At 33.8% G+C, this 24,269-nt stretch overlaps 1 protein-coding gene across 1 annotated transcript in view; it reads right to left on the reverse strand.

Moving 5' to 3' along the window:
- LOC128246222 (uncharacterized) overlaps positions 1–24,269 on the reverse strand; it is a 111,834-nt gene that overhangs the window by 69,543 nt on the left and 18,022 nt on the right. The window contains exons 24-57 of the mRNA XM_052964418.1: positions 23,764–23,922; positions 22,216–22,404; positions 21,746–21,898; positions 20,529–20,723; positions 19,115–19,261; positions 18,094–18,294; positions 17,746–17,907; positions 16,296–16,628; positions 15,496–15,684; positions 15,110–15,277; positions 14,243–14,425; positions 13,730–13,861; positions 13,180–13,392; positions 12,706–12,855; positions 12,117–12,320; positions 11,126–11,275; positions 10,161–10,493; positions 9,508–9,699; positions 9,048–9,176; positions 8,328–8,648; positions 7,850–8,038; positions 7,418–7,567; positions 6,870–7,061; positions 6,593–6,721; positions 5,823–6,017; positions 4,591–4,716; positions 4,129–4,317; positions 3,409–3,537; positions 2,905–3,108; positions 2,529–2,651; positions 1,883–2,074; positions 1,601–1,759; positions 1,041–1,241; positions 508–624 (exon numbers count right to left, since the gene is read on the reverse strand). Of these exons, the coding sequence (XP_052820378.1) occupies positions 508–624; positions 1,041–1,241; positions 1,601–1,759; positions 1,883–2,074; positions 2,529–2,651; positions 2,905–3,108; positions 3,409–3,537; positions 4,129–4,317; positions 4,591–4,716; positions 5,823–6,017; positions 6,593–6,721; positions 6,870–7,061; positions 7,418–7,567; positions 7,850–8,038; positions 8,328–8,648; positions 9,048–9,176; positions 9,508–9,699; positions 10,161–10,493; positions 11,126–11,275; positions 12,117–12,320; positions 12,706–12,855; positions 13,180–13,392; positions 13,730–13,861; positions 14,243–14,425; positions 15,110–15,277; positions 15,496–15,684; positions 16,296–16,628; positions 17,746–17,907; positions 18,094–18,294; positions 19,115–19,261; positions 20,529–20,723; positions 21,746–21,898; positions 22,216–22,404; positions 23,764–23,922 (6,198 nt within the window). The remainder of the gene's footprint in view (positions 1–507; positions 625–1,040; positions 1,242–1,600; positions 1,760–1,882; positions 2,075–2,528; positions 2,652–2,904; positions 3,109–3,408; positions 3,538–4,128; positions 4,318–4,590; positions 4,717–5,822; positions 6,018–6,592; positions 6,722–6,869; positions 7,062–7,417; positions 7,568–7,849; positions 8,039–8,327; positions 8,649–9,047; positions 9,177–9,507; positions 9,700–10,160; positions 10,494–11,125; positions 11,276–12,116; positions 12,321–12,705; positions 12,856–13,179; positions 13,393–13,729; positions 13,862–14,242; positions 14,426–15,109; positions 15,278–15,495; positions 15,685–16,295; positions 16,629–17,745; positions 17,908–18,093; positions 18,295–19,114; positions 19,262–20,528; positions 20,724–21,745; positions 21,899–22,215; positions 22,405–23,763; positions 23,923–24,269) is intronic.

Here is a 24,269-nt window from a genome sequence, read left to right on the forward strand (position 1 = left end):
AAATAGGATAGGCATAACTTTTTTTAACTCTTTTGGAGAACCAGAATTCTGTTGCAAATTGACGTATATTAGGGTATATCGCTATTGTAAGAAGTTATAAATTTCAACAAGTTCACGCAAATAAAAAAAATTATTAAGGAAATAACCAAAATAAATACACATATCATTCGTAATGAAAAGTGTAGGGTCAGGAGGAAAAAAAAAAAGGTTGGTTGTGTAATTGGACGTGTATACGCCTTATTTTGTTCTAAATTTATCAGCAAGTAATACACTTTCAAATGATATCAAAAAAGAATGGGGTCACCTAATGGTCATTATCATCTTTTTAAAAAACTTTCCTACAAGACATATCATTTTTATTCCATTTTATATTAAATATTTTCGTACACAACTTTTTAAACATATGGCTTAACAATCACATTATTTCAAAACACCTTTTGTCATAAAATTATGAGAATCAAAATTGGTAAAGCTGCTGTCAGTGTCTTATTATTGAGCATAGCTTACAGAGAATGGCGTTGTTGCGTTGGTGAGTACGTCCTTTACACGGAGGGTACCGTCACGGTCAACTGTCACATACTGATTTGGGGCAGCCTCGTAAAAGTCAAATAGGTTGTTTGGAGTCTGTAAAATAAAATATACTATGTAGTGCCTGTAAATAAAGCATACTATTTCAAGCATGTAAATGAGACATTTTAATTGAAGCCTATAAATAAAAAACATGTATACTACTTGATGTGTAAATGCAACATACATTTTATCTTGTATTTTTATGTTAAATGCCAACGAAAGAAGATATTGGGTTTATCTTTACAGATAATTTATTGGAATTGATTGAACTTTGGCAACTGACCAGTCATCAATGCAATTATTGCAGCATTATATTTGCAGATATTTTGCAGTTATTCTATCGAACAATGCAGAAGTTTCATTAAGATTTAAAAAAAAAATGATTTCTCTTCTTTAAATTTAATTCACCCTAGAGTACATTATGTAATATAAAAGAAGCAATTAAAAACACAAGCCTGTCCATATTTTACCTTAGGATCCAAGTCTTCAGCCATGATCGTATAAAAGCTGTATCCAATCTGTCGTGTCACCTCAACATTGACGTCATACCTGAACGCATTTGGCGGCAAAAGGAATTGTGGGGCCAACAGGTTGCGGACAACATTTATGGTAACAGTGGTGAGGGCTGTCCTTGGTTTGTTAACAGCTCCATCAATAGCATGAAGATGAAGCTAAGAGAAGAGTGGTTATTTTTTAATGCGCATAATTATATCGACAAATGGTAAGTTATAGCCATGTATTATACAAGCATGAATTGTATTGTATAGCAAATAATAAGCTTAAACTAAAAACTTTAATTTCAATACAAATTATATCTATTGTTTATTAAAACCTGAAATAAACTTCTTTGAATGGCATTTGTTTAAAGCTGCACTCACACATATTGGCTCATTCTAGACACAAAAAAAAAGATTGTCAAATCTGTGAGAGTGCAGCTTTAACATGCTCATAACAAGAAAATGACATAAAAAGGATAGAATAAGGGAGATATTACTGTTAAGCATAATAATAATATTAATGATATACATACCACATATTCATAAGAGTCATCTGAAGCCAGCAAACCAGCATTGTTTACTCGAATGTTCCCGGACCTACCAAATTGGCTAACGTCGGTGAGCTCAAAGATGTCCGCAGCAAACCCAGATGAAGGGGTTATCACAGTGACCACAACGTCTGAGAATGGCGACTGAAATTTCGAATTTTACCATAAGAAAATACTGTCAAAGAAAATACTGTCCAAACTTTAGTAAATTATATCTTGTATGACATATTTTCCATTTTCATAAATTCATAAATATCTCATTCTTACCACTGTGTCGTTGTCCCTCCATGTTACAGCGGCAACAAGGGCATTTTCAGGTGTCTCACGATTCACTGATCCAGAGTATGGCAAGGCCAAAAATTCCGGTGGGAAATTGTTACGGTTGACCCTTACTTCAACAAAAGCCTGGTTGATGGCCGAAGTAGCTGGATTTCCACCATCATTACCAACAATAGTTATCTAAAATATACAGAATTACCATAAACATCAGAATTGAAATAGATTACTCTTTTTCTAAATATCCCTATAGCACTCTGCTTCTAAAAAATCAACATTCAATCTGAATTGACATGTTTCAAAACATTATCTACTCCATAATCTTAAATCCTGCTTCTCCTCCTCCTCCTTCTCCTTAACATGCTATTGGTGGTATGAGTAAAATTAGGTAATGTTATACATCTAAAACTTAACAGGTTTCACCAGTTACTTTTGTTCCTCTATTTTTAGCGACTTAAACGTTGTTCCTAGAAAATACACCATTTTAGCAGGATAAGGAATCAGAAAAAGACATCATGGTGATACGGAATTTTTTATACGGTGTGCTGTATTTTCACTGTTGGATATAGAAAAGGAAACTAATATGCAAATCATTTTTTTAAAGGGTTTGAGGTATAAGAAAGTGCATATAAATTACTCTGTAGTTGGTTTTCCTGTTTGGATCATCGGACAGCGGCTTCAGAAGTTGGAACCTGTTGCCATTGTTGATAAGGAAATATTCAGCATCGTCTTGGTTTGGCTCAACATTCATCTCAACAGCCTATGGAAAAATCCCATATTAAAAGTTAAGAATGAATTCAATTCATATGATGCTAAAAACGATAATAAACCCCCTCAATAATTACTGACTTTGTCTAACAAAAGAATTGATTGAATCCATGTTAACGTTCATTTGTTTGTCCAGCATTTTCAAGTCATTAAAAGATCTCTGCATTCGTTTAACATTAATTTCTGTTTGTTGCATGGCAGGTTTAGAAAAACAAAACAGAAAAAAAACATGCTTTAACACTCACATCACCATCAGGGTCAGTGAGCGTGATGATGTCAAGATCAACGCCAGTCTCCTGGTCCTCGTCAATTTGAATGATGTAAGAGGCGGGACTAAAGACAGGATCGCCAGCATTCCTGTTAACGTTCACACGAACAAACTGTGTATTCGCTCTCCATGGTCTTCCTGTCTTTCTCGGTAAACCACCGTCCCGGATTTCAACCAAAAGCTGGTCACAATGATAAAAGTGACATTTATAATTTATATAATTCATATGCATAATTTTCAAAACTAATTCAATTGAAGAAAAAATAACTGTATTGTGAGGAAAAAAAGTTTAAAATGCTCAGCATACCTGCTGAACTTTGCTATGCATTGCTTACACAAAGGAAAAACAAAACAAATAGTATTTAATGTATAGTATCATTGCGCTGTCATTTACTGAATATTGCAAACCTTTCAGTCTATCAAAAAAACAAACAAATAATAATGTTAACCTTAAATTCTGAAAAAACAAATGAACTAGTACCGTGTAAGATGGGCTTGAATCTTGGTTGATATTCTGTGTCGTGGTAATGAGTCCACCAGAAGTAATGGTGAAGAAGTTGGTGTCTGGATAGTCACCAAGAAGATAAAAGGCATAGTCCCCGTACGTTCCCTGTAAAACAATGGCAGAGTTTCATGATATAAAAATTACTTGAACACAAGTTTTTTTAATTCAACACACTGGCACATTTTAAAATTTGACACATTCAAATTCAGCAGTTATCTGATTTAGATAGTCATGGAAGTTAAATTATTGAAATACAAAGAATTAGTTCTGTTTTTGAAAAAGTTTTTTTAATAAAATCGAAAAAAAAATCTTTACATGGTTAGATACCAATAGTGACTTTTTCGATGGAAAAAGTCTGAAAAGTGATAACTAACCACCAACAGCCCATTGCATAAAACCATTTTCCAATTCCAATGAATAAATGAAACATTTCTCAATAATTGATCAATGTAAACAGGTTGTCAATGTGATATATACCTTACAGGGTTAGTAGATTAGCTCTCACCCAATATGGTTTCCTTTTGCTAAGTTTATCCCATATTAGGTCACCAGCTTACCCTGTAACTTATGATATCAGGGATCCAGCTCAACTTCACAAACAAGGAAAAGGTATTACATTTTCTCGAGAGAAACTTCTTACCCAATTTCTTTGTCTTTTTTCATCCCTTTACTGAATATCATATAAATGAATCATACCCGTGTGTCGTCATCACTTCCTGAAGCCTGGAACACGGAGGTGCCAACTGCGGCCGAGGAGTCAATATTTCTGACGTAATTCGTGTTTGTGAATACGGGGTCGAACATGTTCCTGATGATGCTTATCGTCAAGGTTATTGTTACTCCATTTCTCGGGGTTGGGGCTCTGTCCCGGGTACCAATGCGCAGCTTTGGGTGGAGGTTATAAATAATATTTATTAATTTAGTTCAATTTGTAGCATTTAAATTACTAAACCACCCCCCAAAAAATAAGAATTATCCATAATCTTTCATCAAATACCATTGTTATATAATTCATATTGGCTGGCATGTTTGCGATTTGCTCCTTTCTTTAATGAAAGATATCATTCCATAATAATTACCTTATATATCATAATAATGCTTTCACTTTCCCCCATTAGATACTTGCAACATACAGATAAAATTAAGCTGTTCACTTACCACATACTGGTCAGGTGAATCAAGAAGAGAAACGCTTTCCATCACTGTAACCAAGCCATTCTCACTGAGGTCAAATGGAGTATTGGCAGCAGACATCAAATAATACTCCACTGTGTTATATGGGGCCTGAAATGATATTCAAAGCTAAGGTAATAATACTATAAGAATATTTACATTGCCCAAGCCTTTTCCATGGTAAAACACTGATATTCATGGATCATTTAACTGCTGCACCCTGATAAAACAAGCATTTGAACATTGCTAAACATGGTTTTAATAATCCCCCCAAAATTAAATGCCAGTAATATTGTTTTCTTATTTTATTTCTTAAAACTGCACTCTTACAGATTAACCGTTTTGACATTTTTTTTACATGTATGTTATGTTTCTAATTGAGCCAATTGTTGCCTTAATGTCTGGAAACCAGTGATACAAGACTGCTGAAAAAAGATCGGATTGCAGTTTTTCATATTTATGTTAAAAAAATGATGTTTAATGGTTAAAAGCGGTAATTAGGTTTTAAGAAATGAGAAATTTTCAGCTGTTTTACCAAACAAGTGAAATATATTCTTTTGTGAGTTATCTTATTTGACTGAATTGAAAAATCAAAATCAGCTGATTCTGAGGCAAAAACTTAAATGTCAAAATTATCAATCTGTGAGAGTGCAGCTTTAAATTCAAACTATTATGATAAACAATATAGATAAATATAGAAGGATAGATTTTTCATGCATTTATGCAGTATCAACTCTCAGACAATTTTCCCAAAAACGTGCTAATGCACTTAATAATATTGACAAATCACTGTCAAGCATTCATACTTCATAAACACATGAAAATACTAATCTATCCTAAATTAGAATGGACCAATTGTGTAACAAACAAAAAAATCCACCATAAATTACAGCTACATTTATTACACATCTTTACAATGATCATGTCTAAAATAAAATCTTCCACAGAAATTTAACTTTTAATCTGCTGTTTTGATGCTGAAATTAAATTAGACCATTGGCTTTAACAAGAAATATGAGCAGGAAACCATAACACTGTGATGTCATTTTGTTGCTGTCAAAAAAATAATGGTCAACCAGTATAGTGAGTGCTACACAACTTTATTAAGCAAAATCAATTTCTGTATCAGTGAAAATAAATGCATTGAAAGGAAATGTGATATTTCACTCAAAAATATTATAGACAAAAATAGTATGTAAAAGAATAAAAAAACCTACTCGTCTGTCATTGTCAATCACATTGAGGGTGTACACAGGCGTATTTGGAGTTGCAGTTTCGAAAACATCCACACTAATATCAGCAGAGTGTGATCCCCCGAGGGCAGGGGCGAAGAAATTACGTCTGACGTTCACGGTAACTTGGGTGATGGCTTCCAGGGGCCTAGCTGCTCCATCACGTACACGAACAGTGAGCTAAAAAATGATAAGATAACAAAAACATGACAGAAAAAGCATACATTTACAGTGATTACCAATACATAAAAAGTAAAGATAAGTGTAAAAATCACACATTATTTTTGCAGTGCAAGTATATTCATTTTTCTACACTTTTTTGCTTTATTTGATCATTTACGAGCCCTTTCATTGTAATGCTTGCAATATAGGTATAAAAGGCAGGCAAATTATGGATGTATAATAATCTATCTGAAAGTTTGAGAAATCAATGTGTATGTATATCTTAACACTGTCATGATCGAGTACCAACAAAAATAATTGCAACCAATCTACAGATGCAAGCTTCATACGCCTATTGAATTTACACTAATGTCTTTGAGCTTCATTGTGACAATAGCTGATAACATGAATGATCAGGCTCAAGTCTTTTTCCCAGGTTGAAGCCAGTACTGGTGTCCACTTTGAGAGGAACTGAGAAAGAAGCCATGGTCAAGATCAAACCTGAAACCTCCTGGGTAAAAGGTGGGCAGCTTTACCACTAGACACCTCTCATCCCTCAATTTCTCAAAATGGAGATAACATATTCTACTTACATAGTACACCATGGTGTTTTCATCCCGAACGCTGCTGAACAGGGTAATGATACCAGTGTTGTCGATGCGGTAAAATCTCTGGGCTTCATCATCACCGATCAACTCGTATGTCAGAGTGCCGAACACAGACTGTAAGAGATGAAAAAGCAATCAAATACATTGATAATTCTACAACTCATTACCAATCAAGCCTAACATAAAATCTGCGAACAAATCACATCCCTGGGTATTTTAAACAAACCGATTGCCAACCGAAAGGATTCAAAAAGACAACTACCGAAACAGGATCAGGATCCGTAGCATTCAAATTGAAAACGGTCTGGGTGTTGACAGTATGGGTTTCGTCAATAGTGGTCTCGTAGTTTTGGGCATCAAAGGTCGGGCCCTGTTGGTTGTTCCTGTTGACAGTGAATGTGCACGTTTTGGACAGGAGAGCTTGCTTTTCCCCATCAGTGGCTTGCACTTGGAACTGTAAAACAAAGTTATGAAATGAGTTTATTCAAAATCTTTCATCTAACAATATTAAAAATCTGATTAATAGTAATTCATACAAAGAATTCATTTTCAGTATTATTCGTAACACATGATGTCTTTAAAACTGCACTATACAATAAATGACAACCCTTCAGCATATCTGGCACTCAGATATTCTTGCCACAACAATCACTCAACTTCAAGAAAAATGAAATATGAATAAATAAAAAGTAATACACCATTGTTTATTCACTTTTGTAAGGTTTATTCAGCTCAGTTATTTATGGCAAGAAAATAAGGATGCAAGGCGGTGTTCTCAAAAAGGTTTAAATGTATCAGTTATTAGCCTACTGTGTAAGTGGTCTTTCTCTGGACATCCGACATAAAGCTTTTCTTCAGGTAAATATTGCCGACTCCAGACACCTGGGCCTTTTCAATGTAGAAGTAATCATGGTCATTGTTGTTCGAGGTCAGGAAATATTCAACTGTGTTGAAGGCAACCTGCAAAAAAATATAACAGATTGCTTTAGTCATTGTGTGAAAAAACGAAAACACCTTTTTTTCACCTTAATGACCGCCAAAAATGTAATAGTCAATAGGGAAGCTGTAAGTTCAAATTGCAAAAAATAAAAACCTTTTTGCATAGAGCATATAGCAAATAACGGCTTCACAAAAACATCTTAAAAAAAGCTCTGTATAACAAAAAGTTGCAACTGAAATTTTAGACTCCAATACAAGGAAATTAAAAAACTTTATATAATGTTCCTCCCATCACTGCCGTACCTTGGCATCACTATCAGTAGCTGTCACTGTGTCCAACACTTGTGTGCCAGTGGGAAATTCCTCAGATACGGTAACCAAGCATGGGTCGGCATTGAACACTGGGTTGTTAAGATTCTGTATTATATTTATAGTCAAAACTGTTGTTGCAGTCAGCGGCGGGCTTCCTCCATCTTGGACCTTTACACGATACTGAAAAAACAAACAAAAAGTTATTTTATACAACCAAATATCAGACGATTTGAAGAAACATTTTTTATCAACATTTTAATAATGGCACAGCTATATAACAAGTCATTAGCAAAAGACACAGGAAAGCATATTTGTGCATATCTAACACATGTATAATAAGATCGACATAAACATAATTATAGCCAATGTCATTTTACAAAATTAGAGTTACAATAATCACATAAATAAGAATACCATATGGTCTAAATATTTCTACAAAAATAAATAAATAAAGAAATTAAGCACATACATAATACACATCCTGGTCTCTTGACTGAAGATTCTGGGCAACAGAGAGCTCCAGATTGGCAGGATTGAGCGAGAAATACTGGGTCGCCAAACGGTCCCCGAGCGTTGTTACTGTCAGGTCCTGTGCACCAAATGGTCGATCAATGTCGTCATCATCAACTGTGAATGTGTAGATTGAACTCCCACTCGGTTGGTTCTCATTGATTGTGATTGTCATGGAACCAAGGAATTCTGGGACATTCAGGTTTCTGTAGCACTGAATGTTCACGGTTGCCGTGTTTGTAGATGATAGTCCTACACCATCATAGGCCCGAATGATGAGCTGAAATGTGGGAAAAGAATATGTTTTATCAATAATTCATTGACTTTTTCGATATATTGTTAAGAGTTGAATCTGATTTCCATTTCTAAGATCTATCAATAATTATTCTTCTGAAAAAAGAAAGAAATTGGAGCCTGTTAAAATAATTAAGACCACAATTATTTAACAACAAAACAAAAAAAAATTAAACAAAGGCAAAATTGTGTAAACATTAAATAAAGTCACTATATGAATGCACAGTACAACGAAGGTTACACAGTACTACATGTATAAGATCAAATCTGCGCCTCAGCCACGTATTTTGTATTTTTATGAATAAACTTTAGGTAACTCACTAATGTAAAATCAACTTACATTATAATGTGTCAAAGGTTACACACTACTATAAGATGAACTTACTGTGTAAATCTGTGTCCTAGCAGGATCCATCTGTAGATCAGCTTTTACAGCGATTTCACCCGACTCGCGATTTACACTGAAGTAGTTGTTGGTACCAACAAGTTCATAGTACACATCCTTGTATGGACTCTGAAAGGATACACAAATGACATAAAAACATATTTCCCTGCATAATAAACCAAATTTATAAAGCAAACTATGGCCTAAAAGATAAAGAGGTTTCAAAGGTTTAAATGAATATTTGATGAGCTTAAGATTATACGTTCAACAAAATTCTACCATAAATTGATTAATTAGCAAAAATGAAAGTTTGTTGGAAAGCATTTTGAGGAAAAAAGCACATAATCTACCGTACATTCAAAGCAGTTTATTAACTTTATAATGATTTTAAAGTAACTACGTGTTTGTGGATAGATGCTGTTACACTTATATTCCATTATAAAGTTTATCACAGTTATACCTCCTGATCAAGGTCAGTGGCGGTAACCATGGTGACAGCAGTTCCATAACTCGTTGTCTCAGGAATTCTTTCTTGTGCTGGATTTGTCACCGCAAATGATGGAGCAAACATGTTCCTATTCACATTGATGACAATATTCGTCTCATTGGTGAGTGGACTCGGCAACCCATTGTCGTAAGCAATGGTCAGAATCTGAAAGTCGTGTTAAAATTAATGACTCAAAATGGAAAACGACAAGGCTTCAACACATTACAACTTCAATTGTAAGCAATTGCAAATAAATGAAGTAAGAAAATTGGTAGCTTTTGTTGCCTCTATGTGATTTTTTGCCATATTACGCAATTTTGGTCAGGAAATACTCAGTGTTATTATAAAAAAATCCATAAGTGGGCCCTAAGGCAATAATCTATATATTTTGGATATTATGACATATGGTGAGCAGCAAGTTATCATTAACCTCTATATAATGTTTTAAATATATCATTAAAAAGCATAAAAATCATGTTATAATGAAGATCAAATTGAAACTTTTATTTAAAGTATAACATTCTAAGTGTACAGATTCAAGGACTTGCTCGTAACAAATAATGGATAAAAACCCGGATAACACAGAAAAAACTTACGTTGAATTGCATGTAACAGGAAAAACTTACGTTGAATTGGGTCTTTGTTGAGACTTCTGCATTCTCGAGATTACCGATAAGGCGAACCCTGCCCTGGCCATCAATTTCAAAATATTTACGAGTTAGACTATCCGTGCTAAATTTGTAGCCAACAATATTGAAGACATCTCGGTTATCTATGGCGCTGACTTGCATTATCTCAGATGGGAAGGATCTCTGGTAGTTGATTGTTGTGGAATAAGGGTAGTTGTGTGTGTTTGAGTTGACCCATACAGGTGGGAACTGATTGCGGTTGATTGTGATTGTTATGGTTCCAGTTGCCGCAGATCTTAAGTTACCACCATCAACGGCTTGAACGTAGAGCTGTTATGAAAAAAAAAAAATGGTGAGAAAAAAAAAAAAAACATACAATCTTGGGCCTTATTACAAAAGCACCTTCTTTTGCTTAAATTCAACAATTTTCTACTGTTTTTGCCCATAGGTAGCATATGTCAGCTAAATGAATAATCTATAATTGAATTATAAAAATACCTTTTTAAAGAATATAGTTTCCAAGAAATATATCAGTTTTATACTTAAATTATGTAAACAATCTCTTGTGATTCCTTTTGTAATGTGAACCCTGGGCTTTAAATAAATTGACAAAAATCATGCAGCTTGGACAGGAATTATACAATGTCATTGTAAGTCATCAAAGCATTAAAAATAAAAATAAAAAATGCTTTAATAAAGGTATTTTTTTTTATCAGAATTAGAAACAAATTTATCAAAAAATTATAAAATTTAGCAATATTAGACTTTTTTGCTGATAAGACATATATGTTGACGCATATGAAATAACAAATATTTGGATTTAAGACAATAAAATTGTTATTCAGACAATCACTACTTAATGGATAAGCTTTATAGTTGGTAATCAACCAAAATCCAGCTAAAATAGGTTTTTCGGGGAAAGGGACTATAATTTGTACTCATTGTGAAGTTCATGAACATACTATATATGGCGTATCAGGTCCGTTCAGCAACAACTTCTTCAGCTGGATCTCACCCTGGTTTGTAGCCTCGTTGTTAACAATCAAAAACTGCTGTTTCGTGTCTTCTGCAGTTGGGTTGACAAACTCAAAATGCACTTGGTTGTACGGGCTCTGAATTTTTTTGATTGCTTGTAATTAAGTATAGGTATACTAAAATACTTAACATTTAAAACCTAGATATGTACAACCAGTTTAAGTTCGAACTACTCTGCACTATCCTATAATATTTTCCTTGAGTATATCATAATTTATTTACAAATCAATAAATATATTGGATTATCAATCATTTAAATAAAGTACAAAACACAAAAAATCTAAAACTCACAGTATAATTTAAGTTTTATTGAAGAATCATAGCTGTGACTTGAATAATCTTATATCTGTGCAAATGTCTTTGTCAGCCTTACAGTCAATCTTATTTTACAAATATCCCAAAAATTTACAAAAATAACAGAGGCTAAGATAGAAATAATTTATTTTTAAATATATTTGGTATTAATTGATACTGTTCATGTAGCATTTCCTTTTCAAAAATAGAATGTGGTTAGACTTTTGATTAAATTTACATTTTTGTCAAGTCAGTTTGCAACTTTAATTCTTTCAATTTGTGACCACATGTACAGTGCAAGGAAGTTCACCACTAAATGGTGTTTTAATATGGTAACTTTATACATGCATTTGCGCTCGGCTGCCTTTGAATGCCAAGGAGTTATTTAATTTATTTCCGCAAATTTTGTTGTTATTTTTTTATACTGGCTGTAGTTCTTGCGCAAAACATTGCAACCTATAGAAATAATGACACCTAGACATTATCAATTTACAACTAAGATAAACTATAATAGATATTAATACAGGCCTTCATTGTAATAGATTATCAGGAAACTTGCAAATAGGGCCGAAGAAGAGCTTTATTTATTGGACACATACAGTACAGCGTTAAACAAAAACTCACGGTGCTGTCGGCATCTGTCCCACTCAGAGTGTAAATCTCTGCATTCAAATCCAAATCCTCTCTGATTGTAATAGAGTCGCGATAATTTAAAGTTTGCTCAGGTCGTGTAAGCACAGGCTGGAATAGGTTACTGTCCACCTGGAATTTCAGCACGCCGTACGTGCACCTTGCTGGATCGCCTCCGTCACACGCAGAGATTACCAACTGGAAAAATAGAATGCAAAATAAGCTTCTGTTTTGTAAAGACTATTGCATGTTAAGACATCACTTTTGATTTTCTTCTTGATATCTATGTCTCTCTGTAATTGCTTAACACTACTAATTGAAAAAAATGCACTACAAAAATTGCTTCGTTCATCACATATTTTGCGACATTTGGCATACCATACAGCTTTCTGAGAATTAAGACATTCCTAGAGCCCTTCTTTAAAAGATATATGTAAAAAATTTAGTTTTTATAATGCTCTTACATGATGTTTCAAACTGCAGATGTCTCGAATAATGTTTAAGCCTTTACTGATTATGCTAGATCAATAAATCAAAAATTAAAGTTCAATCATAAACTGCATCTTTTGAAACCTAGACTTACACTGTATTCCGACAGACCACCAGTAAGAGTATTGGCAAGTTCTACAACACCTTCATACTGGTTGGTGTTCGTATTAAGAACACGCCTAATTCTGAACACAGAGCTGCCCGTTCCAGACTCAATTTTGTAGAAAAGGAAGTGGAAAGGTGGCTGAAAACAAAGAGCAATATCTTACAACATGTTTGGGTTTTTTATGAGTAGGCCTTTAGTGACAAGATAAACATCCGCCACTAATTCTCATTATTTCACACTGAAATTAATCATTATAATATCCCCTAAGCTAACTGTTACCCAAAACATTGCAGAAAAGCTACCCAGTCCTTAGATTAACTATCGTACAATATAATATTTTTGCGCATATTAAGAGTTTACATGTACAATGCATGTATCTTGACAAAACTTGTAAACAAAGTTTCAAATTCTTATCAATTTCATCTTCTGCAAAACATCATAAATAAATTTAACATAACTTACTCTTTGAACCGCATCATCATCGTCTGTGGCGGTAACTCTGAAAACCTCAGTGTTAATTCCCGAGTTCAATGCCAGAGGGACGTCGGTGCCCGCATTTGGGTCAATATTGGTTATTTGCGGGGAAAACAGGTCAACGAGGACGTTGATTGTGTATTGGGTACTGGTTGTCGAGGTCAAGGATGGTTCACCATTATCTCGTGCCCTTATGGTCAGCTGTGGAATAGAATAACCATATTCCATTGTTAAGTTGATATATATATTAATTTAAGCTTGATGGTGAAAACAGGCTATAGCTGATACGAATCACCCGCAAATTTATTTCCTGGGTATAGTGGAAGGCAGCAGAGCACCAGAAAAAGGGCATCTGGGCTCTGATTTAAATACATGTTTTGAGCTAGGGTAAAGGTTGAAGGTTTCACACATTAACAATCCCAATGAAGCAGCAACCGAGGCCAACAAAACCAAGGCTAAAACATTTTGTTTCCTATCTTCAGAAACAAATGAGTTTAAAACAACAAATAAAAATTGTAATAACAAGCATTTTACTTACAACGTAAGGAGTATCTACAGCATTGACTCCACTGATCTTCCTGCTGAGGTAAACTTGGCCAGTTTCAGCAACAATGGCAAAGTATGACCCGGCTCCGGAAGCGATGAAGAATGACACAGAATTGTACGGGGACTGAAGCATATCAACGGGAAACAATCAATCTTAAGGCATTACATGGCAAATAAGCAAATACTTAAAGACTAGTTAAAAGTGAAATATTATGTAGTTTTTAGGCAAACATTTTAGGTCTTTTCTGACGATAAAAAGAATAACATTTCTGTTTTATTAAAGAAAAATTGAATAAACTTTTTATGACTGCGTAAAAAGAAACAATTTCTATCAAAACCTACTTGATCCAAAATACATTTTATTTTTCTGTATTGATTGATTTTCAAAGTATGCAGCTAAAAAAATGATCAATAAAACATTTAATCAAACAAACTAAATATTCAAAAAATCAAAACACAAACTATAAATTTAACAGTATTAAAGGTAAAAATGTCATATCTCTACCGTTGTGTCATCGTCTGTTGCCTGCACAGGTGTGCCGATATTAGACCCAGCTGATAAGTTTTCGAGTATGACTGCCGAGAGGGTAGCGTCAGTCATCTGAGGAGCATTTAGGTTACGCTGGATGACCACCTTCAGCTCGTAAAAACCCATCATTCCTCCATCATCTGTCACTTGCAGAACAAGCTGAAAAAATAGAGAAAAGGTAATTTTATATATTTTTCACTCAAGTGACTGTAAATGTTTAAAACTGTGCTTAAGTGATAGTTATTGTATACCATACTCATTTTTACTTTATGTTTACCATTGCATCGACATTGGATAAGATACGTTATTTAGCAATAAAAGCTATCAAGACTTAAAATGCTGAAAGTAATACCAATGACAGCTGCACTAAAACTAAATGACTGCTTCGAGACCTTTCGGGACTGCCTGTCATTTATATTTTAAGCTTTTATTGAGCTTTAGTTTAAACTTATTTATTTTACAACTGCACGAGAGTGTGGTCTAGTTTTATGGGGAAAACGGGAGTACCCAGAGAAAACCCACTTGTCCGGCATGGTGACCACAAACCAAACTCACATGCACCCAGGCCAGGAATCAAACGCAGGACGCTTAGGTGAAAAGTGAGTGCACTAACCACTGCGCTAACTTGACAACCATTGAGCTTTGACCTCCTGGGTCATGTACCGGGCAATGACTAAATTGCCTGTCGAGTATGAAGACCATACACAAAATTTACAAATCAGAAACATAAGTAAGATGCCGATGATGTAACGCCGACAAGGACTTGGACAAAATGATCACTATGTGTTGGCCATGCATTGCAGGCCGTACAAAAATTAGACAAGCTAGAAAAGGCATGCTTACATCCCATGTGTTGACACGAGATGGATTATTTCGCTCAACAAGGCTTCTAATAGTTGACACACTTAGAACGCCGTTACCCTGGTCAGTAACTTGGAAGAAATTGTTAGCAGCTGCTGGGGACCGAATATTGAAGTTAAGAATGGAGAATTTCGGGGCAATAGCTGTGACCTAGAAATACATGATAATTTAATGGTTAGCAACAATCAACTCAACTGTTAATTTTAATTGGAATTAAAAAAATGACAAAGCATTTGGTAATTATCTATTGAGAAAATATCAAAACTCCTTCAGAGGGAGAGTTTAAACAAATATTTTTAATACCAAAGGTATAAAAAAATAAGTATAAACAGATTGATGATTAAACAAGTCATAAACTTTAAACTTACAGAAGAATCAGGATCCTGATAAGTCACAGTATGGAAAACGGTGTTAGCGGCGCTATCCTCATCTATTGTCCATGTTCTGGGTTGTTCCGTGAATGAAGGTGCCCTGTTTTTGTATATTGTAACTGTCACTGTGGCTCTTTGGTTGTTGACAAGTGGTCCAGCTCCAAGATCATAAATTTCTAAGCTCAGCTGTAAACAATAATATAGATAATTTATTTCATAAAAATATCCTAATTATATGCTAATGAAAAACCAAATAGTAACAGCTAGTTGCTACACTGTTAATTCAATCCCCTTGGCATTAATTTTGTTGAAGGCCGCAAAATTTACCCTTTCTTTTAACACTGCAGTGCAATGGTCGGCAAGTCTCAATTCACTAGTACAGTGATAAACTAAAATAATTAAATTATGTAATGCCTGTTTACATTACAAGTGCAATTATTATTGCTGTTGTTGCTGTTGTTGCTGATGTTGCTGTTGTTGCTGTTGTTGTTCTTTCATGAGTTCAAGAAATTAAATTATATTTTATAGAAGTTTAAGCTTTGGCAAAATGCCAAATTTGGATTTCCAACGGCAACAAAAAATTCATTGATTTAAAGGTATTATTATAGAACACAATGGTTATCATTGATAACTTATCATCTAAAGTTCCTTTAAAAGTTTGATAGATCATTGCTTTTCAGATCATGCAAGAAAAGGATTTATTTTTTATAAATAAAATCATGTTTTTGTACATAGATATTCTCTAGTGATTTTTCATGAAATGGTGTAATGCTACCAGTTATACCGAAAGCACTTACAATATAAGTATTCTGTGAACCATCTCTCAAGTCACTGCGAAGGTAAACCTCACACTGGTTGTTGTCAATGGCACGAACTCCAAAGAATGTTTGACCGTCAGAACCAGTCGCAAATCGGCATGCGATCTCATTGTTTGGTGCAAATCGATCAGTGTCTGTTCCTGTGAGTGTCTGAATCAACCTGTTGAGGGGAATGTCCTCGGTAACGGCAACGCTTGTAGAAAGTGACGCCGGAACGAAGGCTGGAGTTTGCAGGTTACGGTCTATGGTCACGTAGAGAAACGCTGTAGCTGTTCTAGCAACCATACCATTGTCCGTTGCAATGATTCTTACCTGCAGAAAGCGAGTTTACTTTTTAGGCCAGTTTTATTTAATTAAGGAATGAATTCCGGGATTTATGTCATTATTGGGGTATGAAAGCAGTGTATGGAGACTTATCACTTTGATTTAATTGATCCGAGACCTGCTGACACAATACAAACAATAACAAGATAAACAGTTTTCCATTTAAGTGTAAATTAATAAGTGATGATTCACAATCTGAACAGATCTGAAGATGCTGCATTCATCAGTTAATATTCACAATTGCTGAATGGCAGTTCATTTAAGGAATGGAAGTTGAGGTGTTAATATTAAATGTGTGGTTTCAATTAATGTTCATTGATTTGGGTAAAAATGGTACATTATAATCACCAATATTCATTACTTTCTTGAGTCTTGAGATTAAGACTCAGACTAAAATTTAAAAAGCCAAACTTTTAATTTTGTAAAAGAAATACTAATATAAGAGCAAAGATTGTCAAAATTGCTATATCAGTTACAAATAGTCTGTTGTACAATCAGACACACATCTTTTGTCAAAATTAATTGTATCATAGATATTTAAAAACATTTAAGAATTCAGTTTTCTGAGCCTAATTCTGAAACTTTTAAAGTCCCCAGACATAAGTGAATACCTAACTAGCAGGTCATTATTGGATTATTATTTTAAAGTCAGATATTATTAGTTATTTGGTCTATTACTGACTCACTATGGAAAATGGGGGTGAGACGAGCCGAGTCCCCCTATAAATTAAACAGACCCCCCATTTTTTCGTAGTGGGTCAGTAACAGAACAAATAATTTATTTCATCGACCACCTCTCACGAGCAAAAATGTTAAAACTATAATAAAAGAATGGATGAATGGTGGCCATTTTTGTTGACTATTGACTTTACTGACCCACTGTAGAAAAATAGTGGGTCACCATGTGACCTTTAATCCAATGAAAAGATCAGAAACTAGTGGTAGGTGAAATAAAGATAGTTTGGGTTTTTAAAGGTTAATTACGTTAAAACACACTATCTAAATGCTTTTTCCATAAACATGTTGGCAATATTAATTATTGTTAAAGATAAGCCACTGACTATTCAACACTCTTTTTATCAATAATGATTTTGTTTCAACTTACTGTGTAAACATCAGTACCCTCGGTGGTAAGAACGGCCTGTGTTTGAACAAAACCGTCAACAACTGCAGCACCATTTTCGGTGGTAGGCTGATCAGAAATGCGGAAAATACTGAGAGCGTTATCATCTCCAATGATTTCATATGTAACTTGACTGTTTTCAGGCTGAAAGAAAAACATAAACAAACATTGAAAATATGATCATTTTTTTTTTTTTTCATTAAATAACATACATGTACATTTGTGTTTAAAAAGTGTTCATATTAGTACACAGACATTTCCATCCTAAACACAGACTAAGGGAAATGGTCAAGTCTATTCTAAATGATTAATAGTTGAACAAACCCATACCTGTGGTGAGCTATCTCTAGCATTGACAATTTTTACAGAAGTGCCGACAGGCGAGTTTTCATTTATGGTTGCCCTATATACGCCAGAGTCAAGGTTGAAGAACAATGGTGGATCATCGTTTCTGATAATCTCAAAGTTAACAACTAGGTCGTTTCCTCGTCTTGGTGTTGGCTCTCCACGATCGGTCAAGGTCATTGTGGCCTGAAAAGTTATCAAATACATGCCTGTTTAAAAACAGTGAAAAAGCTTTTTAAGGAAGCAAATCAAGTCGATAGGATTCAAACCATTGTTAAATAGCAAGTATTTCAAAATGCTGAATATTTAATACAGAATTGTTTCTGAAAATAATTATATTTATTTTGGCTTAAATAGCAGGTAGTTGTGTGCGGCTAGTGATGCCGCAATCACTTAGCAGGTATGCTTCATTATTTATGGTGAAATTTATTATGTTGCCATATATATACATATATTACGAGAAAAACTTGTTTTCTATACTCACATATACTCACATTGAAATGTTTCGAGAGGTTTAAAAGTCTTTGAAGCTACATTTAATGTTTTACTAAAAGGAGTCATTTGATTGAAGAATGTGTAAGGTTTATAAAAACTAGCCAATGAAACACTTTGAAGCTACATTTTATGTTTTACAGAAAAGAAGTCATTTGACCTGATGCTAAATACCGCAGTAGAGGATCCATGATTCTATTTAAAGCTTTAGACCGCTGAAACGAAAAATCTTTCAGAAACGGAGTGAATGGGTCAATTGTTCAGGACGTTGTTTTAATTGAACAATGTTGTTAACAGTATGGCAAGGTGAACTTTTTTGAGAAGTGTTGATATTTTTTAATAAAACAAGCACAGCAATAACAGAAAAACTGTTGTCTCAAAATGTGTTAAAAAAAATACTGCAAATCTCAAAGATGTCCATGAGAGAAATTAAGATTTGAAAGTAAACAAAGATGAAGATCATGTTCTGAACAATCGACCCAATGTGATAGATCTCTAATGCTAAATATCTTACAGTGAAGGTATCAAGATTTCTGTTACTGGCTGGAGACCGCTTCATGTAGACGAGGCATCGGTCAAGGTTATTGTCTGTTTCTGTGCGGAAGTATTGAAGAGCATTTGCATCACCTGATATCCCACAGTCCATAAGGTTATGCGGCGCCTGTCAAAATAATCATAATATAGTCATAACGTTATCAAGTCTTATTTCATGTTTTGCGACAACCTTTTATAAATTACGCTGATTTGGAAAAAAAAAATCCTTTCTATAAACGTTTTTCATATTATTATATATCACAACAAGGGATGGCAACAATTACCCGAGTACTCGGGTACTCATTCAATCGCCCAAGTACTCAAATACTACCTAACTATCACGTATTCGGATAAAAAACAAAAAGCAGTTTTAATTTAAAGTTCACTAAATACATGATATCAATCGACATACAGATGATGCACCTGTTCTGACAAAACAAGACACAATGTACTGAACCTCTAATCCCGGCATTATTGTCCCTATTCAAGTTAATGACAAATGTTGTGAGATTATACAAGCTGTTAACTAAGGGCCACAAATTGCAATTTGCACTGATGTCAATTAGCAAAGTTTTTCTAATTCTATTGTTTATCAATTGATGACTTTTCACACAAAAATACACGATGATGCGAAAATTATGATCATTGATCAGTTAATGTGCGTATTTTTGCAATAATCATCATTATTGATTGGTGGAAGTCTTAAATTAAGAATTATCCATATAAATGAGGTAAATAGTAAATAGTATTTCATAGAGTCAAGTCAATATTTTTCCTCAAACGAGCAGCCGTCAGCAAGATGTGTAAATGTACAGGCACATTGTGTGGTGTAGAGTTACCCTATAATTGAAGGACTAAAATCATGTTCAACCATCTGTGGATGAAACATGAATCCTAAACAACTCCAACGAAGCAGCCAGAGGAGCCCCAGCAAATAATGACCAGTTTTTTAAAGGACAGAAGCTTCCGTCTAGCATTATTTTTGCTCAGTTTATTATCAATGAGTGTCGCTCATATGCTGATTTCATGAATTGAATTTTTGGACATGTAAATTATTTTGAAATTTCTATATTTGTAGAATAAAATGAAATAAAAAGGGCAAACCACAAATTAAATGAATGAAACAATATTGTTTTTCTTTCATTAATCTTTCTGATGTAGTGCGAAAGTTGACACTTATTTAAGGAAGAAAAACACAGATGGAAATGGCCAATATCATGGTGACCCACATACATAGGACATGAACAGGTCTCTTCCGAAAATAACCGAAGGTCTCGAATACCAATTTCACTACTCATTGCCATCCCTAGAAACTACAAATTACACATTGTGCATGTAAAAAAAAAGCATTAAGCACAACCTATTTTTCTTAATACAGTAAAAATCAAACTTACAAGTTGATCTGCATCCTGTATTTGCAGAGTGGCGACAGGCACCTCAAGCTGAAGATTCTCAGATATCTGGACAGGGTTTTGGGGTGTGGTCAGCCACCTTGGGTCATTTAGGTTTCTGGCAACGTTAACCGTCAAAACAAATTCGGTTGTCTTCTGAACACTTCCATAGCCTCCATCCGTGAATGTGAACACAAGCTGATGGAAAAAAATAATATTGATACAATTTTGGATTTATAAATTTGGAACAATTTTGTCAAAGTTTAGTCACACTTATGACACAAAACAAATCATCTTACTCGGAATGACGTTAGCTTTAATGCACCATATATATGTCATTCTTTCTAAAAATGTTCCTTTTTTTCCAAAATTATTTAAATGGGTAATTCACCTAATTATATATACAGTTTATCTAGTATGTCTTTTTAATCCTACTTAAACTTTATAGATGAATTTTAAATGTCAACAAATTAAAAAAGGAACTCTACAAAACAGAAATTGTAAACTACACACATATGTATATATAGTGTGATGCAGCAATACTTTATAAACATTATTATAAGAAATAAAACAGGGGTCATTCATCAACATGTTTAACAGTGTTTTTTTAACCACTTATTGATTACAAAGAAATAAGGGTTTAAGCCTGAATTGTAAAGGGTTTGGTACGGAAGAAAAAGGGGACGGCTGAGAGAGATAAAAGGGCAAATTCTATCAGACTTAAATGCTCGCAATTGTGTTTAGGTCAATTTGAGCCCTCAGCTTCCAAATTTGCAAATGTTCCATGTATCTATAGTCAAAGAATACAAAAAAATACATACATTTGATAACAATATTTGATTGCTCTGAATTTAATATGATTAATTGCATCATTGTTAAATTGTAAATTTTAAATACTTGATGATGGGGCTCATATATTTAAATAAAACAAGTACAACTGAAAAAGTTATCTCAAATCTTGTCAGAAATACTGCAGATCATAAGTGTACATTTGTATCCATGAAATGTCCTACACAGTAAAGATTTGAAAGACAACAACTTTGTTGTTAACAGCGTTGTTAACTTAGACAAAGTTCTGAACAATTGGCCCAAAAAACACTCAATTTTGTAAAAAAGTGCTTACATAAGCCAAGGTCCATGAGGACGGAATGGTGCAACAGAACTGAAGGACAGAACTGTGCTGCACTCTGCAGAGTTAAAACTCTAAAAATTAGACGTACCCTGTACTGAAGGGCAGCGTTAACATCATTACGGAGAGTTTGCTGCACAACCACTTGAACCTCATTGGGGATAGCAATTGAACGTTGGAAACTGAAGTATGGAGTAGCGTCTGCCTCTCCGGTTAATTGGTCACGGAGGGTACCAAAACGTTCCTGAAATATTTTATAGCAATTCAATTTATTTATATATTAATTTTTAATTTGGACATGAAGTTAAAATTGTTTTTAAGCTTCCAGGCCTTTATGAACCGATTCATTTCTCTTCGTGGGTATTAACATGGGGTAAAATAAAGTACCTGAATCAAACATAAAATTATTTTTCGCTCGTTAAAAGAAAAATATAGCCTGTTCCATTTACCAAATTTAAAAATATAATAGTAATAGATGTTGAATAGGAAATTTTAAGGGATTTTGCAAGGGACACACATTTTATCCAATAGATTCAATCATTCTTTACACCATATACTTACATCATCAGAATCGGTAGCCGAGAATGTGTATATGACGTTGTTGATGGGCTCATTGTGGTCAATGTCAACACTGCCTTGGAAGACCGGGTTTGTTGTTGGCTGATTATTTCTTTGAATTAACACTCGCACACTCAGATTGCTTGTGTCCATTTGCTGTGGTGTACCACTGTCCGTGCCACGTACCAAAATCTGAAATAAATTTATTTTTTCATTTCCAGTATATTTTTTAGAGAATATTTGTTTATTTCAGTGCAAAATTGTATATTTTTTCCCCGAGTGTCATAGAAAATGCAGCTTTTCTTTGATCATGAGTGAAATTAAATGAGAAATTCGGGACAGCTGATGATGTAGCTGTCAATTTCTATTTCTGTTTTTTTGATAAATAGTTTTTCAATGGTTTTATATTTACTAGTTTTTATATTTACTAGTTTTTAGTGCCAAAATCTTATGAACATTTAAACCACTCTTGGTCAAGTATAATCACATGAATTTTAATAAATGCATCTATGTTACAAATAATAACCATTAATGCACAAAAGCATTTATAAATGGAGGAGGGCACTATTCACCATTAAATGAATGAAATATAGTAAAGGCCGAACGAGTAAAGAAAACAAATGTATATATACATTGGCTTTAAAACAGTTCAAGAGTTTGTTTCATCATACATGGATATTTAATCAACCCTCACTGTCAGAGATCAGTCTGATTCGCTTGATGTTGAGTAGTTTCCAGATAAAGAATAAAGACACCTCTAAGTTGTTGACACTTTATGACATTGGTTGGGTAAAAAACAAAATCATCTTTTTGCTATGTTAATTTTCTGTGAAGTTCTTACTACAAAGTATACATTTTGAAAAGATATTTGATGATATAACATCAAATTTTTAATTTGAAATATGACATTATTTCTTTTGGCAACATTTACTGGTTCAAAGGTGATGTGCTTGGTTCTGATCAGGGAAAGATAATACACTTGATTTAAAAGTAGTTCGTAAAGTTGATATTTTCACTCTTTAGTTTGCAGTGAAAATACCAATTTGATATTTTGACTGTTGTTATTTCACTGATTAAACTCCATATTTCATCAAAAAGCATAAAATGAAACCCTTATATTTCATGAAAACCATAATCTTTGATTAATCAATTTTGACAGAAATTGAGACATATTAATATGTAATATAATGTCTAATATAAAAAATATCCAGGGGAAATATTTTAGTTAAGAATCAGGTTTGTTATATTTAAATTGATAAAAAGAATCGACTGCAAAATGTATAAAAGTTCACTGCTTCAAACAAGCTAATCATAGCCAATTATTACTTGCACTTAATTCTGATAATTGGCGTACGTGATAATATTTAATTCATTTATTTGGCAGAGATGAGGTCATACTTAATGATTTACTCATCTGAGTTTCCATAAATAACTATAAGTAGGTTATATTTCATGTTTTACAAATTAAACAAAAAAATAATTCCTACACCCTTGAGAAAAAAAAAATGTTTATACATGATGTATAACCTATACCAAGTGCATTATACGTACATCATATCCAGTAGCACCCCTGTCAGCAAAAGTCCTGATAGCAGTGATGGTGCCCGTCAAAGGGTCGTACATCCGGAACATGTCATTTGTGACTGGCGTATTTGTACCAACCTCGCGAACAGACGCAATTGAGTATGAGATACGGCTGTTAGCAGTGTTCTGAAAAAAATGTTTAGCATTTTGGCTTTGTAGAAATATAACAAATTTTTATAGCAATAATATTTGTTTAAAACTGTTTGAAACTCTAAAAACAGGTTTTCCTATAAGGGAATGGTTCTCACGACACAGGACATTGCATTAAATTCTGAGTAACATATATTATAATCAATTCGAATACTATTTGATCTGTACATGATCTGACACTTCAAATTTCAACAGCAGATATTCATATACTGAGAATTAAGTTTTTTGTTTATCAATTTAGCTCGATAATTTTCAATATTTAACCTTAAAACAAAAATAAAACTTCTATCATATTCACAATGCCACAAAATTTATCTCTACAA

Source organism: Mya arenaria, chromosome 2 (genome assembly GCF_026914265.1).
Source record: "Mya arenaria isolate MELC-2E11 chromosome 2, ASM2691426v1".
NCBI lineage: Eukaryota > Metazoa > Mollusca > Bivalvia > Myida > Myidae > Mya > Mya arenaria.